The sequence below is a fragment of the Phaseolus vulgaris genome, chromosome 8, assembly GCF_000499845.2.
Source record: "Phaseolus vulgaris cultivar G19833 chromosome 8, P. vulgaris v2.0, whole genome shotgun sequence".
In the NCBI taxonomy this organism is placed as follows: domain Eukaryota; kingdom Viridiplantae; phylum Streptophyta; class Magnoliopsida; order Fabales; family Fabaceae; genus Phaseolus; species Phaseolus vulgaris.
This window is the reverse complement of record NC_023752.2, coordinates 61,466,035-61,481,732: the sequence shown is the minus strand read 5'-3', so window position 1 is coordinate 61,481,732 and position 15,698 is coordinate 61,466,035. Positions and strand designations below refer to the sequence as shown.

At 32.5% G+C, this 15,698-nt stretch overlaps 3 protein-coding genes across 8 annotated transcripts; all 3 read right to left on the bottom strand.

The window, feature by feature from the left end:
• Positions 1-1,849: 1,849 nt before the first annotated feature.
• Positions 1,850-4,514, bottom strand: LOC137827269 (WRKY transcription factor 6-like). Of its 3 annotated transcripts, none has more exons than XM_068633552.1 (6): positions 4,220-4,514; positions 3,678-3,767; positions 3,423-3,563; positions 3,006-3,311; positions 2,794-2,907; positions 1,850-2,657 (listed from the first exon to the last, which is right to left on the bottom strand). In XM_068633552.1, the coding sequence occupies exons 1-6, from the start codon at positions 4,382-4,384 to the stop codon at positions 2,109-2,111; spliced, it is 1,365 nt and encodes a 454-aa protein (XP_068489653.1). In that variant the 5' UTR covers positions 4,385-4,514; the 3' UTR covers positions 1,850-2,108. The 3 variants fall into 3 exon arrangements, with proteins under 3 accessions (XP_068489653.1, XP_068489651.1, XP_068489654.1); XM_068633550.1 differs by having other exon boundaries at positions 4,214-4,513; XM_068633553.1 differs by lacking the exon at positions 3,423-3,563 and having other exon boundaries at positions 4,214-4,513.
• A 1,747-nt stretch (positions 4,515-6,261) lies between these two features.
• On the bottom strand, positions 6,262-8,597 carry LOC137827271 (transcription factor IIIA-like). Its single transcript, XM_068633556.1, has 6 exons — positions 8,341-8,597; positions 8,084-8,218; positions 7,328-7,616; positions 6,969-7,207; positions 6,743-6,886; positions 6,262-6,625 (listed from the first exon to the last, which is right to left on the bottom strand). The coding sequence occupies exons 1-6, from the start codon at positions 8,467-8,469 to the stop codon at positions 6,476-6,478; spliced, it is 1,086 nt and encodes a 361-aa protein (XP_068489657.1). The 5' UTR covers positions 8,470-8,597; the 3' UTR covers positions 6,262-6,475.
• A 1,556-nt stretch (positions 8,598-10,153) lies between these two features.
• On the bottom strand, positions 10,154-15,271 carry LOC137827267 (uncharacterized). Of its 4 annotated transcripts, none has more exons than XM_068633546.1 (4): positions 14,884-15,271; positions 13,387-13,538; positions 12,045-12,857; positions 10,154-11,695 (listed from the first exon to the last, which is right to left on the bottom strand). In XM_068633546.1, exons 1-4 carry the CDS (start codon positions 15,128-15,130, stop codon positions 10,283-10,285), a joined length of 2,625 nt encoding a protein of 874 aa, XP_068489647.1. In that variant the 5' UTR covers positions 15,131-15,271; the 3' UTR covers positions 10,154-10,282. The 4 variants fall into 4 exon arrangements, with proteins under 4 accessions (XP_068489647.1, XP_068489648.1, XP_068489649.1 ...); XM_068633547.1 differs by lacking the exon at positions 14,884-15,271 and adding an exon at positions 13,676-13,861; XM_068633548.1 differs by lacking the exon at positions 14,884-15,271 and adding an exon at positions 13,144-13,235 and having other exon boundaries at positions 13,387-13,590.
• Positions 15,272-15,698: the final 427 nt, after the last annotated feature.

Genomic DNA, 15,698 nt, shown 5'->3' with positions numbered 1-15,698 from the left:
AGTGTTTGCATCCTCGCACCTTGGTTGGTATTTCTACAGTAGCGTGGTGTTGAGTGGAAGGACTCCTTGAAAAAAAACAAAGCCAGGAGCGCGAAGGTTGTCCATTGTTGTGCGAAGGTTTGAGGGCATCATCTGCATCAGCGCACCTTACAAGTTTTTTCAAAATACACATAACAAGGGTACAATTGGATTTTAGAATGTTTGTCGGATGCCCATCACAATTGGGTGCAGGAAGAAATTGCCTTATTTTTTTCTTCCAATTCTCATTTATTTCTAAATGTATTTTTGAAATTTCGAGAAAAGGTAAAACAAATATTGTGGACCAGTGCGTGCAGGAACAATTTATTGGGGTGCAGAAAACAATTTTTCTCATTCATAATTTTTCTTCTAAATAGTATTTTTTTCGATTTATAGTGTAGCATTGCTATTTAAAAAATCTATCTATCTCTCTCTCACACACATATTTATTCATTTTTATAATATATAGGTCAAATTATATTTTGGTTGTATATTTTATTTTAACATTAATTTAGTTTACCTTTTATTTTTCTAAAAAAAAGTCATTTTAGCCAATTTGTTTTTCAAAACCAGTATTCTTTTTATTTTTTGGATATGATTTTAAACCGTTTTTTAACATATGTAAAACTTGTTTCTTTAAATTTATTCATATGAAAATTATGGATTTAAACTATGTTTGAACCATAAATAGTGTAGAAAATGAGTCAAACAATCAAATAAAAATATATTATATAAGATTTTCAAAATAAATTTAATCAATAAAAAAATCAAAGTAAGAATAGTAATATAGAATATTTTGAAATAGCACATTTGAATCCTCTATTTTTTTTAATAAAATATTATATGAAATATTTATTTAAATAGTATATTGTGTCAAATGATTACTTAAATAATATGATTTACTATAACAATTCGGAATTCGATTTTATTTTATTGTTTATTTAAAAAATGAAGAAAATATTATATTTTGAACTTGATTTTTTTGTTTATTTAAAAAATGAAAAAAGATAATTGGTAATTTGTAAGAAAATATTATATTTTTTTAATTCAATACAGAACTAAATATTGAATTTTCTAACAAATTAAATTTTCACATTTTTAATTTTTCAATTAATTATTTTTTTTCTAAATAGTATTTTTAAATAATTATTTATTAATATAATTAGTTTTCTAAACTATTATTTTTGAATATATTTATTTTTCTAAAATATTATTCCTCAATATAATTACCTTTCTAAATTTGTTTACAATTTTATTCAAAATATGTATGTTAAGATAATATTTTTTATTTTACAATTTTAAAAATGTCTCTCCTTTATTTTAAAAAAAAAATATTACCACACTTGGTTCAAACTATCTCAAGATTAGAGTTTGGAAAGACTAAATTAACCCAAATTTAAACTATCAAGGATTGAAATGAATTTTTTAAAAAGGAGATGGAGCAATTTTTTTAAAAATGATATACCAAATAAAGTGTCGCTTAGCCTATTTATTATTAAAATTAATAAACACCTTAGTGACATGTGATTAAATGACATTTTAGAAGACATAAATGATAAAATTAATTATTTTGAAATATAAAAGACGAAAACAAACCTTTGAATAGGATAAAGAATAAAAAAACATAATTAACCAAACAGATATCTCAAAAATCCTATTACAAAATATTTCTAATGAACTGATAAAATAAAAACTCTAATATAATTTGGTTATATAATTTTTTTAACCACAAGACTAGAAACTGAACAATTCTTTTGCAGTGTACATGAAAAGAAAAACAATTTTTATTGTTTTGGCCATTTTAAAAGCATAAAAACAAAATGCATTATTAAGATACCAATTTGAAATAATGAAGCCTACAACAGTGATTCATACATGGATGTTATTAAGTTCCTTCATATGCATGAAATCGAGCAACTGAAAATCTAAACCTATCTTGATCATGAAAAAGGATAAACTAAAGCAATTTGTGAAGGAAATAAGTGTGACACAACATAAATGAACTAGTTCTCACGATACATTTGACAACCTTGTATACAATCTTCTTTCTTCGTCTAAATTTGAAACAGGTTGTCAAATATATCATTGTTCTATGCATTATTATTGCAATGTTCTTCCCCAGTTGAATTATTATGTGAATTCCCCATGACTGATGTTATAGCAGCAACAAGAGCTGCAGTGAAATTGGGGTCTGCTGTGATAGCAGCAGTAGCTGCATTGAATGAGTTAGCAAATGATGGAGATGAGTCCCTTCCCTGAGACTCATGCAAGCCAGCAAGCTTAGTTTGATCACACAGTGAGTGTCCAAATATTTTTGGAACTGACATGAACTTGCGAGCCAAAAGGGGTGAGAGGAGGCCAAGTTGGTTGGTAGGATTTTGAGTGAGATCAAGAGTGATGGTGGGAAATGGGGCTGAGGCAGAGAGAGTTGCCATGTTCTGAGAGCAGGGAAGTGAAGCACTTTGTAACATGGTTGGGTTGATTTGGCCATCTGAGCTTGGCATTGATCCAGAAAGAAGCATTGAAGCAGCTGCAGATGTGGTGGCAGCCATTGCCTGAGCTGTGGGAGGGAGTGCATGGTTGTGCTGTCCTTCATATGTTGTGATCACCACACTTCGATCTTCTGCACACCTTTGTACCTATGGATAAACATAAAATGTCTTGTTGCTACAATGTTGTTTCTCTATAATGTCTAAAACAGAAATTATAATTCACAGCAAAAGTTAAGGTTAAAGTTGTGATGCAAAAGAGAAATTGAAGTGCATGCATGCATACTTGTTTACGCACTGGACAAGCACTGCTCATTGTGCAACGATAATAAGCCCTTGGACATGGATTCCCTTTTGCCATCTTCTGTCCATACTTTCGCCATTGGCATCCATCTGCAATCTGTTCATCATAACTCAACATGAATTCTTCACTATTTTAGTGTTCATCTTCTTTGAAACAAAATTGACTTGCATTTGCTTGTTACTTAGTTTACTAACCATTGTGGAGTCTGATCTTGCTCGAACTGACACACGAGCTTTCTTGATCATGGACAAGGTTTCTGAATTTTGATCCAATTTAGAAAGTTTGGTAGAAAGTTGTTGGTCAGCTTCCATTCTAGCTTTTGAGCTTTCCCTTCCACAATCCAACTTATCTTCAATCTCTTTCTGATCACTACCCTTACACTGATGCATCAAATCAACTTTCACTTTTTCCTCTGAGGGTTGCTCCTCCTTTTCACTCACACCCATCTCTAAAAATGGCCTTGGAACCATCTCTTCTTTCTCTCCACTCACTCCATTGTTCTACACAAAAACCAACTAAATCTAATACATCTTCTCATTTAATAATATGCTATTCATTCACTTTACTTAGTTACCATTTTTTTAAACACACACTACAGTAAAAACAATTACCCCTTGGTTATGCTGCTTCTGCGTTATGTTGATAAGTTGCATGCGTAGGGCATTGCAGTTATTGTTCATCTCATCGACCAACTCTCTTAATCTTTGGTTTTCAGCATTCATTTGGTGCAATTCACTTACCATAGCTACAAACTATACCCATAGGAATAAACAAATCAATTGTATATATAAACTTTACCTATTTTGTTTGATGAAATTGCATGCATGTTACATAATAAACCCAACCAGACAGAAACATTCACGTACCCTGCTCTTTTCATCCACAGTTTCCAATGCCTCATTTTCCTCCATTGATCTATTCCCACCGGTATTCTTTGTAAGCAGATCCAAACTGGTCTGTAAATGAACAACACAACAAAAATTATAACTAAGATTTTCCCATACACAACGTTAAAGATTAGATTAAATCCAAAGAAAAAATTTACACTTCAGAAATGTTCAAACTCTTATTCACACAATTCAAAATGTCTTAATTTTTATATATAAAATGACAATCAAGTTCTACATGCCTTCAAACCAAACTTCAAATGAAAGGAATAACAAATCACACAAAAAAAACAACCTCTACTATCTATACAGATTCATACAAACAGTTTTTAATCTAAACAATACACACAACAAACAAACTCTACTACAACAAAGAAAAAAAGTACAAGTACTGTTACAAATCATAATACAAATACTAATACAAATCAAAATCCAAAGAAACATGAGTTTGCTATATATATATATATAAAAGGAGATATATATATATATATATATATATATATATATATACATACATCTACATGATAGTGGAGTGTTTGATGGTGATGAGTGTGATCATGGTCTTGAATCTCTTTGGTCTTCTGAGGGAAGAAATCGAGGGCATCCATGTGAAGTGGTGTCCCTCTGAAGGACAAGAGTGGATGTGAAGAAGGGTGAGGAATGGCATGATTGGAAGAGGGTTCCATGAGGATTGAATATATAATGAAGGTTATATAGTGAATGTTGAAGAAGTCACAGATAAGTGTGTGCTTGGTTAGAAAGAGTATCAAAGAAGAGTCGTGTAGTTGTGCCCACAAGTTTTCTTAATGAGAGAAGAGAAGAGTTTGAGAGATGCAAATGAGTCGGCAACAAAAAATGGGGTTTTGTTTTGTTTTGTTTTGACTAAGACCAAGTGAGGTAAGTGATGCACACGTGCCACCTTTCTCAAGGCCCTTTCGGACAAACGACAGGAACCAGAACTTCACAGGGACTTTGACTTAGACTATTTACTATTTACTATTGTCTTGTCACACTATGCAATTTACTATTTCTAGATTTTCATTTTTATTTTTTTATAATGGAATTTTTGTTTTTGTTTTTTTAGACAATTTGTGGTCGTGTGTTATGAATTTAAATCATCTACAGATATTTTATGAACAATTATATTCGTGAATTATATTAAATTGGTTTTGCTTAAATAAAATTTTAAAATGATTTGAATTATTTACTAGTGATAGTGAAGAAGATTGTTATGACACAATAGTTGAGAAGATCGAAAAGATTGATATAGTTGAATGATTTTCTTAGTCTAAATATTATTAGTCAATTACATATATTAAATTGGTTTTGCTTAAGTGTAATTCGAAAATGATTTGAATTAAAGTTTGTGAATTTTTTTTAAATATCCCTTTTGATAATTACTATTTTATTTACATTCACTTCATAATTACTTTTCATAATAAATAATAAGATTAATTATAAATAAAATAATCATTTTTAATGTTATAATTTAAATGTAAGAGAAAGATATGGTGAAACCATCATCACCCTATAATTTTTAATTTTCTTCTAGGATGTACTAAATAAATAACAAAATATAAGCGTCTCATTTCTACAAGTCATTATATTTTTTATATAAATATATTTTCATAATAAGTATAACTTGTGTGTGAGAATTATATAAGAAATAAAAATATGAATAAGTGGTATCATAAATTTATTAAAGAAACTATATGAGTTGATTTGAAGTGGATTTGATCGATTTTTTAAATCAAATATGAAATTTGATTAAATTCAATAAATTAGTTGTTTTTTCAGTTTGCGATTGATTCAGTTTTTAGTTTTTTATCCTTTATTTTAAAATTAGATTTGATAATTCATTGAAAACTTATGCATTGAAAACTTATGCAAGCACACGTAACAAAAGTGTTACTACAGTGGACGTCATATGAACTATGGTAGATCCTGCTAAACCTGAGTAATTGTTTTTAATTATTTAAATACTGTATTATTTAATCTATTTTTTATTCAACCTAATTAAATTATAATTGCTTTCAGTTGGATAATAAGATTAAATAATTAGAAAAATTATTATCCTATAAAAAACACTTCAAAATAAATATTTTAAATATTTATAAGATAATTACATACACATAAATACTATCCATATTATAAAATGTAAAATTATTTTTTATAATAAGATTATTAAATAGATATTCTTTCTATTATATATTTATTTTATATTTAGATTGAATCAAATTTTAAAATTTATAAACTTATTATGTCACTAAAATCTACTTTAGACAGAACACAGTAATCCAACCCACTCCTAAAATCTGTACGAAACAGAGGAATTTCAGGTGTTCCCTTCAATTTCTTTGTATTGCTTATTTACAATTACAGTTTCTTCTTTTCCCTTTCAGATTTGTTATTGTTATTATACTTCAACTTTCATTTTAAATTCACCAGCTTTTAATATGACTTTCGTTTATTTTTTATTATCACTTCAAGGAGAAGAAACAAGAGTGAGAGACCCAGATTACTTGGCATTAAATTAAATAAAGAAATACATAAATATAACTAGTTTACAGTAAATTATGTTCCATTCCTTTCATACAACTTCTACAATTCAAACATTGCCAATTTGTTCATAGATTGGCTACACTGTTCAATTCAATCTTCATGTACACATCATTCATTAATATGCATTGTTGTCCTATATCTTTTATATTTAATACTAATCCTAAACATACACAATGCGTGGCTACTTGTATTAGGAACACAGTGCTGAATGCACTCTACTCACTATCCTGCATAAATAACCAATCCTCCCATTGACTAGGTGGGGTAACCCTCTTCCTGATTAACATTTCAACGGTAGGACATTTTCTCTTCCTCCCTCCCCTCGGCCTTGACCTGAACTCTTCATCAGCTTCTTCAAAATCACCCTGCATTATAAGCAAATCTTATGATTATGTCAATTCAAAGGAAAAACTTTCACACACCATCTGTTATCAGATAACTTTTGGCACAACCGGATATCAAAGCAAAAAAGTAGAACTTACAAGGGTAAAAACATGTTTAACGGTTTTTTCGTGTTTATCCCGCACATGTTTGTAAGCAAATCTCATGCCACAATCAGGAAACCCACACAGAAAAGGTTTTTCTTTAAGGTGCACGACCTTCTTATGCTTGTCAAGATTAGATTTCTGTTGACACAATGACGAACAGATTAAACCAATTGGAGAATTCATAATATCATGTACATCCAGAAGATTTAACAAGTCTTACATTAGAGAATGTGCAGCTACAACCCTTAAACTCGCATTGAAAGGTCTCTAAGGAACTGCTGTCAGGTTCATGTGAACGAAGGTGACGCTTAATATTCTTCTTCAGTTGCTTAGACCCACAGATGTCACAGGTCATATATTGATGAGAGGAATTTACATGGGCTTTAAGGCACTGGACATTAGTAAAATGCATCATGCAACCAGGCTCTAAGCACACCACATCCACTGACTCCAGCTTAACTGTATAACAAAGGGTTTCTTCAAAATTGTAACCAACAGTTTCACAAATGTAAATAATCAAGCACCTTACAAATATCCCACGGATATTTCACTAATTCATACAGAAAACAAAAAACCTACCATGAGAATCTTCATGCTTTTTTAGCTGTGAAGCAAATCTGAAAACCTTTCCACAGCCAATCTCTGGACACACATGTTGTTTGTGACTTTTGTCAGTAACTGCAGGAGAACTGTCATCGTGAATCTCCTCAACGTGTCTTTTCATATTGCTCAGCAAAGAGAACTCAGTGTTGCAATTCACAACAGGACACTTGAAAGTCTTCCCTTCATGTAGTAGAAGGTGCCTAGTCAGGTGGTCCTTCCTTCTGTAACTCGCTTGACAATCATCAAGCGCACACACAAACGGCCTCTGGAACCATCACAAAATATGTTAGCTACAAAAAACCCAAGCAAAAGCACAAATATCATCATACCCTGAGAAGAACAAGAAACAAATGAACAAACTGCCAACCTCAAATTCAAAGAGCGTGACTGAGGCATCCTTGATGGAGCTTCACAGGAGGTCTCCCTACCTGATACTGATCCATCAAGTTTAAACTCGCTGCCTCGTGCATTTTGGAGTTCTTTGTCTGGGATCCAATGCTTCACACAATTAATCCATTATTTTCCAATGATTTTAGAATCTTATAGATTAATTTCCTGCAAAATTTGTATCTTCAGCCTAATGCAACAACAAAAGCTATGTCTCCCACAAACAAAATATGTTTCAAATAACACAACAGTACATAGAAAACAACACAAGAATATGTTTTTTATGTGTTTTCATAGTTTTACATCTAAAACTTGTCTTGTATTTAAGAATGTAAATGTAAATACCTCAAGCGAATGACTTTGCATGTGCTGCAACAAATATGCGTGTTTCTTGAAAGTGATGCCACAGTCCTCGCAGGTGTGGGATTTCGAAGACTCTTCTTCAGGATCTCTTTCTTTTCTTGCCTTCTCATCCTCTTCCTGAAAAAGCACACCAAAATCAACAAAGTCTGATAGCCTAATTGTAATAATTTAAATAAGGATGATTGTGAAGGGTTTAATTTTGCAGAAGAAAAAACAAAAAATAGAGAAAAAAAAGGTACCTTGTGGTGCGAATTGATGTGAGAGGTAATTAGGGTTTTTTTGGATCTGCAGATACCGCAGTACTGGCAGAAATAACGTCTAATATCTCTGAATTTTGGCCTTTCTTCGATTTCCACGGCTTCAACCATTGTTTTGGTGAAGAGATACAAAGAACAATCGGAGATTGCAGAAATTCGATGCAAAGATGAGTATTCTGTTATATTCGGCGATTTTGTGAAGCTGCGAATGAAACGAGTGTGAGAGCTGCTAGGGTTTTCGGCAACTAAGGATATATATAGAAGGTCCATACAATGTCGTTTGTTTGGTTTACCTAAATTAGAGTAACATTAAATGTTTTTATTTATTTTGGATATTTTTCCTTTTAGTCTTTTTAATTAAAAATTGTTTTCATGGTTCCTAAATTTCCAAAAATACTTTTTTCTAGCTATACGCCTTACAACTCGTTACAAATATTACTAAAGGTACCTAGTTCAATAAAGACAAGTGTCAAAAGTATAATGATGCAAAAATTTATTATGAAAAAACTATCTAAAAATATTTTTTTAACCCTTATTTTGGATCAAATTTATTTTAATTCAATTTTTTTTACTCTCTGAAATATAAAATTCATATTTTAAGTATTTTAAATCTAAAAATAATTTGTTTAATCCTCCAAATTTAAACATATTGGTTTAGTCTCCAATTTTATAATCATGAATAATTTATTTGAAATTTAACAGTGGTAAATTATATCTTTAAAATTGTTAAAAATATATTTTTGATTATTTAAACTTATTCGTATAAAATAAGGGTAGCATAAATGTTATGATTTTTTTTCTTGATTTTTGTTTTGTAAAGAAGGTAAATGAAAAACAAATCTCTTTGGAAATGTTAACTCATTTTCTCAAATTGAGAACTAAAAATACAATTCTAAATTTGTGGGAAAAACATTTTTAAATTTAAGATATTAAATTTATATATTAAAAATATTAAAAAAAATTGATATAAAATTAAAGAATTAAAAATATTATAACTAAAACTTTGAAAAAGTTAATTTTTATATTATTATTTTAACTATATATACCATCACATTTGTTACATTAACATTGTGTTTGTTTCGACTCATTTTTATTGTAGTTATTGGAATCAGACACTATCTAATCTTCTTCAGAAAAGGAAATTTAATGCTGAAATAAATAAAAATGACATAATTAAATTTTTATCATTAAGTATAGAGCATAATTTTATCATTAAGATATAATTTTTAGGGATTAATTTAATTCTAAATTATATTTTCTTACTAACGAATTTTATATTGATTTCTATTAGTTACTAAATTATACGAAACATAATTATCATTGTTTTATATCCATAAATTAAATAATTTTTACTCTTTTAAGTCTAAATAGTTATTTATTTATATAGAACCAAAATGTTGATTTAACATTTCATATAGCGGTAAATTTTATCTTAATAAATGTACGAGATAAATACTTTTCACATAAATTTATTTTATTTTATTATATTCTTCTTACATTATCTTATTTTATTTTTTAATAAACCAAATTAATATAAAAAACCTTAATTAGTTTTAAAATTGAAAATAAATGACATATTTATTAAAACTTATAATAAGATGACTTAATTTGAATTCAAAGTTGATAACATTAGCATACTTACAACAACAATAATCAACACAACTTCATCTAAATTTAAAATAATAGTATTTTTATAACCACTATTTCCAAAAAAAGAATTTAATGCTTATATATATTTTTAATAATTATTATATTTTATATTTTAGTTAAAATATAAAATATAAATAGTCATATATTAATTTGAAATACTTGTTTAGCAATATATTGGTTTTGTTAATTTGATTGAAGTTAGGGAACAATGGTACATTGTGAGGAAGAAGAGTAAGTAAATACAATTGTGAGCCTCACACCACATATAGAGGTTTTACCGGTTAGCCATTAACATGGCTCGAATTTTGGCTCTGAGCTCATCAGAAACATCAGTTACTTCAGGTGATTGAGAAGAAGCCCTTGCATTAGATAATCCAGCAGAGGCCTCCCTACCACCACCTCCAACCTCACCACTAACTGCTGACTTTTCCAATTTCATAATTATCTCTCCTTCCTCCACCTCTGTTTCTCTTTCACCATGGGATCTTCTCTCACGCTTTACACTTCTGCTTCGGTGCCTGTGTTCATCATCAGACGAACTATAATGTTTATTAGAACGCCGAGAATGTCTACGCTTACGGTGTTCGTCATCAGAAGAGCTATCGTAGTTATGACAACGTCTTGAAGAACGTTGGTGTTCATCGTCAGAGGAACTGTCATGCTTGACCACCCTGTGAGAATGCCTGTCTTTTGAGGAGGATTGTCTTCTCTTGTGCTTATGTCTGTCTCGACTGTGTGAAGATCGATGTCTTTTTCCTGATCGTTTATGGCGTCTTTTATCTTCTTGGTCTTCTTCTTTCTTCTTCTCTTCTTCCTCCTCTTCATGTCTACTACATCTTGAACGGTACTTTCTTTTTGAACGGCGTTCATCATTATCACCAGTAAGTTTCTCCTCAGACTTCTGACTTTTATCTGAATTATCAGCAGAAAGCTTCTCCTCAGAATTTTGACTTTTATCTGAATTTTCAACATCAAATGGAACAGAACTTCCTTCCCTTTCTTTACCCACAAGATTCCCAGTCTCAGCATCTGAACCGGAAAGGCCAGAGCCAAGTGGCTCCACTGATAAAGCTCGTGGCAATTCACTTGCTCCAACACCGCTTTTTAGCATGGCTGCAAACATCTTTGCTCGTTTCAATCTCTCTGCCTTAATCTTTTGCTCTTTAGTCATATGTGCTTCAGAGGAGTCCGCCTCACCTGCTGTTGCAATAGCTATTTTTTCCGCAATAGCCTTGGCAACAGGGGCAGAAGCCCTAGCCTTTACAATCAAGTTTGGATTTTCAACAAGACCTTGTGGTTGAGATGAATACAGACTCCCAGTCCCAGAGCTAGATAAATACCCACCATCACTTCCAAGGCCCTGACCACTACCACTTGATGTCTTGCTAAAGAATTCTAAATTAGGGTTTTTAAAACCCCTAGTGGCAGCCTGAAGAATAGCTGCTGTCGCAGCTGCATCCATGCTAACTGTGTTTTGAGCTTGGTCTTTGGGAATTGGATCTTGACCATCCTTCTTTGACTTGCCAATAGTCATCTTGAACTTTTCTTTTCGGTCCATATCATTTGGTAGATCAGAAGCCATAGATCCATGTAAAAGATTGTCACTTTTCTCATGTACGGCGGAATTATTGTCCACTGCACGACCGGCTGGATTGTGCTTCTGGTGACCCTTGCCTCGTAACTTAGACTGTAAACAAAATTAGGAAGATCTCGTAAGTAGCAGCTCAAAGTCAAAATTAACAATACCTAAATCAAATTTGCAAATAATTCATGGAACACACTAGGTGCACAAAATGTCTCCAGAACCCAAATAAAAAAAATTACTAGAAATTGAAGGCAGTGAATATAAGTTTCTGACATTTAAAATGTGTTTTTGCTTAGAGGGGAGGGGTAGGGTAGATGGCATTCAATCTTAGACTGACAAGGATTATGTCCTACAAGGGAGTAAAGTGCAGGTGCAACCAATTGCTCACTTCTAAGGGCACAATTTGAACACATTAAGAATAAGTTCACTTTTATGATTCTGAGAAAGTCACCTGTTCGACAGTATGAAGAACTTTTAGATAGTAAGTATGATATCGATTGGATGGCAGAAGAAAGGGGAACCTTCCATGAGGACGATCCTGTTCTGCAAGAACAGCCTCAAATTGTTTTCCATTTTTTAGGATGAACTCAACTATCTTCTCTATAGCTCTCTTTAATTCAGACGGAGGTTCAACAACAGGCAGTTCAATCTTAGCAGCAGTACTGGGAGCAGAAGTCTGTGACTTGTTCTGTGTATTAGACATTAAATCCAAGCCATCACCTGATTTTGCTCTACCTGCGGTTGCAGTCTTAACAGTACTGATAGAATGATTCCGCTTTATGATGGGAACCTTTTCTTTCAAAGAAGGTATTGGGTTTTTAGAAATGCTTACATCCTTCTTGACCACATCTGAACACGATTCTGCCGGTTCTACTCCTGAAGAAGTATAAGTACTAACAGCATCAACTGATGCTACCTCACATTCCTTTTTCTCAAAGTCAAAAGTGTTCTCGGATGTACCATCCTCATCCTCTCCGGATCCATAGACAGATCCAAGCAAAGACAATGCACCACCTATTTGATCACCCCCCTGAGCCTTATTGATGTCCTCAGTTGAGCTGCCATCATCTTTGTCAGCTTTCAGAATATCTGGGTGATTAATAAGAAACCTAAAATATGCATGAAGATGATGATCAGGCATCAGGAATCCAAAGGTTGGATTATCTCCTTGCTTCACCCTAAGAAGGATTTCTGACTGACTTCCATGTTTGCAGACAAACATTGCAGTCCTTGAAATAATCTGATGTATTTTCTCATTTGGAGGCTGAAAAAGAAAAACAAACAGATGTTTCTTAATCAATAAATTCAAATCTCAAAATTAGCAAAAGTATAAACATAGAAAGATCCTTGCCAAGCAGAATATTTAGATACTTGTATCTTATTAAACAAACACATTTAACCAATAAAAAAAAAATTAAAACAAACACGTGACATATATACTTGGATATTGATAAAGATCAAGAAATAGAACTTTATGTAGACAGACATGTATCATTCCATTTGCTCTCAAGAGATAAGGAATCAACAAATTTCTATCATCCTAATCCCACCTGCACGGCCCCTTCTCATGACATCAAAAGGAAAAAAGGTGCCTGTGAATGGCTACCTTGAGTCACAAGAACTCCATTCATGCTCCGAGCATCTGAAACTTAGACATCATAAGCCTTAGAATAACATATGTACCCTAGACAATTATCACCTAATCACATTGGTTAAACAATGAAAGGTCAATTAGGTTAGTAACATTCAAAAATCACACAATTAAAGTATATACATTAAGACATGTTACTCACCAGATTATGGAGTAGACTCGCTGGTACTGGGAAGTTCGGAACAAAACTAGACTCAGCATCATCGTCCTTTATCTCCATGGAGGCATTAGTATTTCCATATGAAAAGGTAACAGCATGAAAGCCAGCTGAACTTACTGGATCTGAACCATTATCTAAACAAACACAAAGGTTACATCCAGCATCAGAATCCAGTATAATTCTCAAAGGCAACTATATCATCCAGCTAAAACAGTAATTGCAACACAGAAGAAGCCAATCATAAATTGAAGCCAGGTGAAAACATCCTTACTTGTTTTCTGACACAGGAACCGTAGCAAATTACATTCCATCCTGCAAATGTGATATTGTGGTTGCACAAAAAATAAAAACACTCAACAGTCTCAGGTGGAAGCTGGAAAATAAAATCTTGTTCCAAGTTTCCAACATCGACTGAAAAAGCATTTGACTTGCAGCCAACAAAGCACCATCACCTAGTTGCCTCAACTAAATGCCATGTCCAACCAAATATATCAAAGTGTCTGAAAGATGATAGCAGATTGAAAAAACTTGATACCTTATTTGTTTGAAGACAGATTTTACATACTATATGCGTATAGGATATGTAAACAATGCAGCAATACAATCATTCTTAAAATAAATAAGATGTGATATATTTAAGATTGAAGACAAAGTAAATATATAATTACAATTCAGCAAATCCAAATTAAAAACATACTTTTGGGATATTACTAAAATAAATAAATTATAAACTATTGTACTCATAAATTACTATATGTTGTTTAAGTATAGTATAATAGTACAATTAATCTCCTTCGAGGAAACACTTTGTCCCTAGTCTGTGTCCAAAAAAAAATATGGCTTGGACACATCTTCAACTCGAGTTGAACAGAAATAAAGAGAGTCAAAACCTATTATTGGCTACATAAAAAAGTAAAGAGAAATATAAATCAATGAACTTATCTTATAAATAATGCGAGGCTCATAACATCTTTAGGTGAGGTTTGTTTCTTTAAGACTTAACTAGTTGTTCTAATAATTAAGAGATATGTTCTTAATATTTTACTGTGAAGCTTATCATATTAAGCGGGAAAGTCAGCTAATTTGCCTATAAAATGGTGAATTACTTAAATCTTAATTCTCAATAAAAAGTACAAAACCATGCATGCAGGAACTAGCTAAAGCCCAAAAAGACCAAAAAGCTTTATCTTAAAGCTTGACCTCTATGGAAAAACAAAATTTCCACCAACTTGCATTTAATTGACTTTTCCTCACTTAGGCTCTAACGAATGAGGATGAACCTTCGAAAGCAAACAAAACTCCGCAATTTCTCTCCAGGAAAGAACATGAATAAGATCGAGAGCTTCCGAGAGCTTCTCATTGAGAGATAAAAAACTCAACAACTAACACAGTTCCAATCAAAACGAAATCATATTTAGGTCATATCAAACAGAAGGAATTAGAAAGCAAAACGAAGAGTAGAATTATGTATTAGGTTACCTTGTGGTTCTTCATCGGAAGAAGAGGAAGGGAGATCGAGATAGCGTAGGTGATCGAGGTCGGGTTCGGGCTGAGGAGGGCGGCGCTTGAGGCGCGGAGGGAGGGGAGAGGAGAGAAGGTGTCGGACATCGTAGCGATCGATGGAGAGCGAGTTCCATTCCACCAGAGCTTCCGCTGAATTCACGAACGCCGCCATGCCGTCATCGTCGAACAACATCGCGTGACGCCCAACCACCTCCAGATCCATCGCTTCTGCACCTTGATTATCAAACTCAACTTCACGGATCGCACTACTCTCTCTCTGTCTCTCTCTCTCTTTCTCTCTCAAATTTAAAAAAATGATGAGTTTAAGAGTTTGACGCTATGGATGTGAAGATATGAATGAACGAATTTTGGAATGTGGTTTTAGGATGGTACCTCATACCATGCCCTACCTGTAGTGACAGGGCCGAGTTTTGGCTGGGCCTTTGGCCCGTTAGTAATTTAACTTAGGCTTTTGCTTCCTACACCCCTTTAATTGGTGAAATGACCGAATTGCCCTCATGTGTTCGTTCTCCGTCGCATCTCCCTAGCTACACCACACCACTTTTGCCGCTGCTGCTATGTCACTGTTGTTGTTGAAGAAAAAAAAACGCGAGATAACGCATTATGAAAAATAGTTGGTTCTGAAAAGCTATATGTGAAACATATTTCATGTATTTCGGAAAACATATTTCTAAAAGTTATTCAGAAAACACTTTCAGGAAAATATTATTTACGTTCCAGAAAATTTGTTCGTAAAATCCTGTTCTAGAAAACTTACTTTATAATGTATT

Excerpts from the sequence above, each read along its gene's own strand:
- LOC137827269 (XM_068633550.1), bottom strand. The coding sequence starts at position 4,384 with ATGGAACCCTCTTCCAATCATGCCATTCCTCACCCTTCTTCACATCCA. Across the intron at positions 3,312-3,422 it reads AGAAGCAGCATAACCAAGGG|AACAATGGAGTGAGTGGAGA; the intron begins GTAATTGTTTTT and ends GTTTTTGTGTAG. Across the intron at positions 2,908-3,005 it reads CAAGATCAGACTCCACAATG|ATTGCAGATGGATGCCAATG; the intron begins GTTAGTAAACTA and ends TATGATGAACAG.
- LOC137827271 (XM_068633556.1), bottom strand. The coding sequence starts at position 8,469 with ATGGTTGAAGCCGTGGAAATCGAAGAAAGGCCAAAATTCAGAGATATT. Across the intron at positions 7,208-7,327 it reads AAAGCATGAAGATTCTCATG|TTAAGCTGGAGTCAGTGGAT; the intron begins GTAGGTTTTTTG and ends TTTGTTATACAG. Across the intron at positions 6,887-6,968 it reads GTAGCTGCACATTCTCTAAT|AAATCTAATCTTGACAAGCA; the intron begins GTAAGACTTGTT and ends TTGTGTCAACAG.
- LOC137827267 (XM_068633546.1), bottom strand. The coding sequence starts at position 15,130 with ATGGATCTGGAGGTGGTTGGGCGTCACGCGATGTTGTTCGACGATGAC. Across the intron at positions 13,539-14,883 it reads TTCCGATGAAGAACCACAAG|ATAATGGTTCAGATCCAGTA; the intron begins GTAACCTAATAC and ends GTGTTTGTTTAG. Across the intron at positions 11,696-12,044 it reads TTCTTCATACTGTCGAACAG|TCTAAGTTACGAGGCAAGGG; the intron begins GTGACTTTCTCA and ends TTTTGTTTACAG.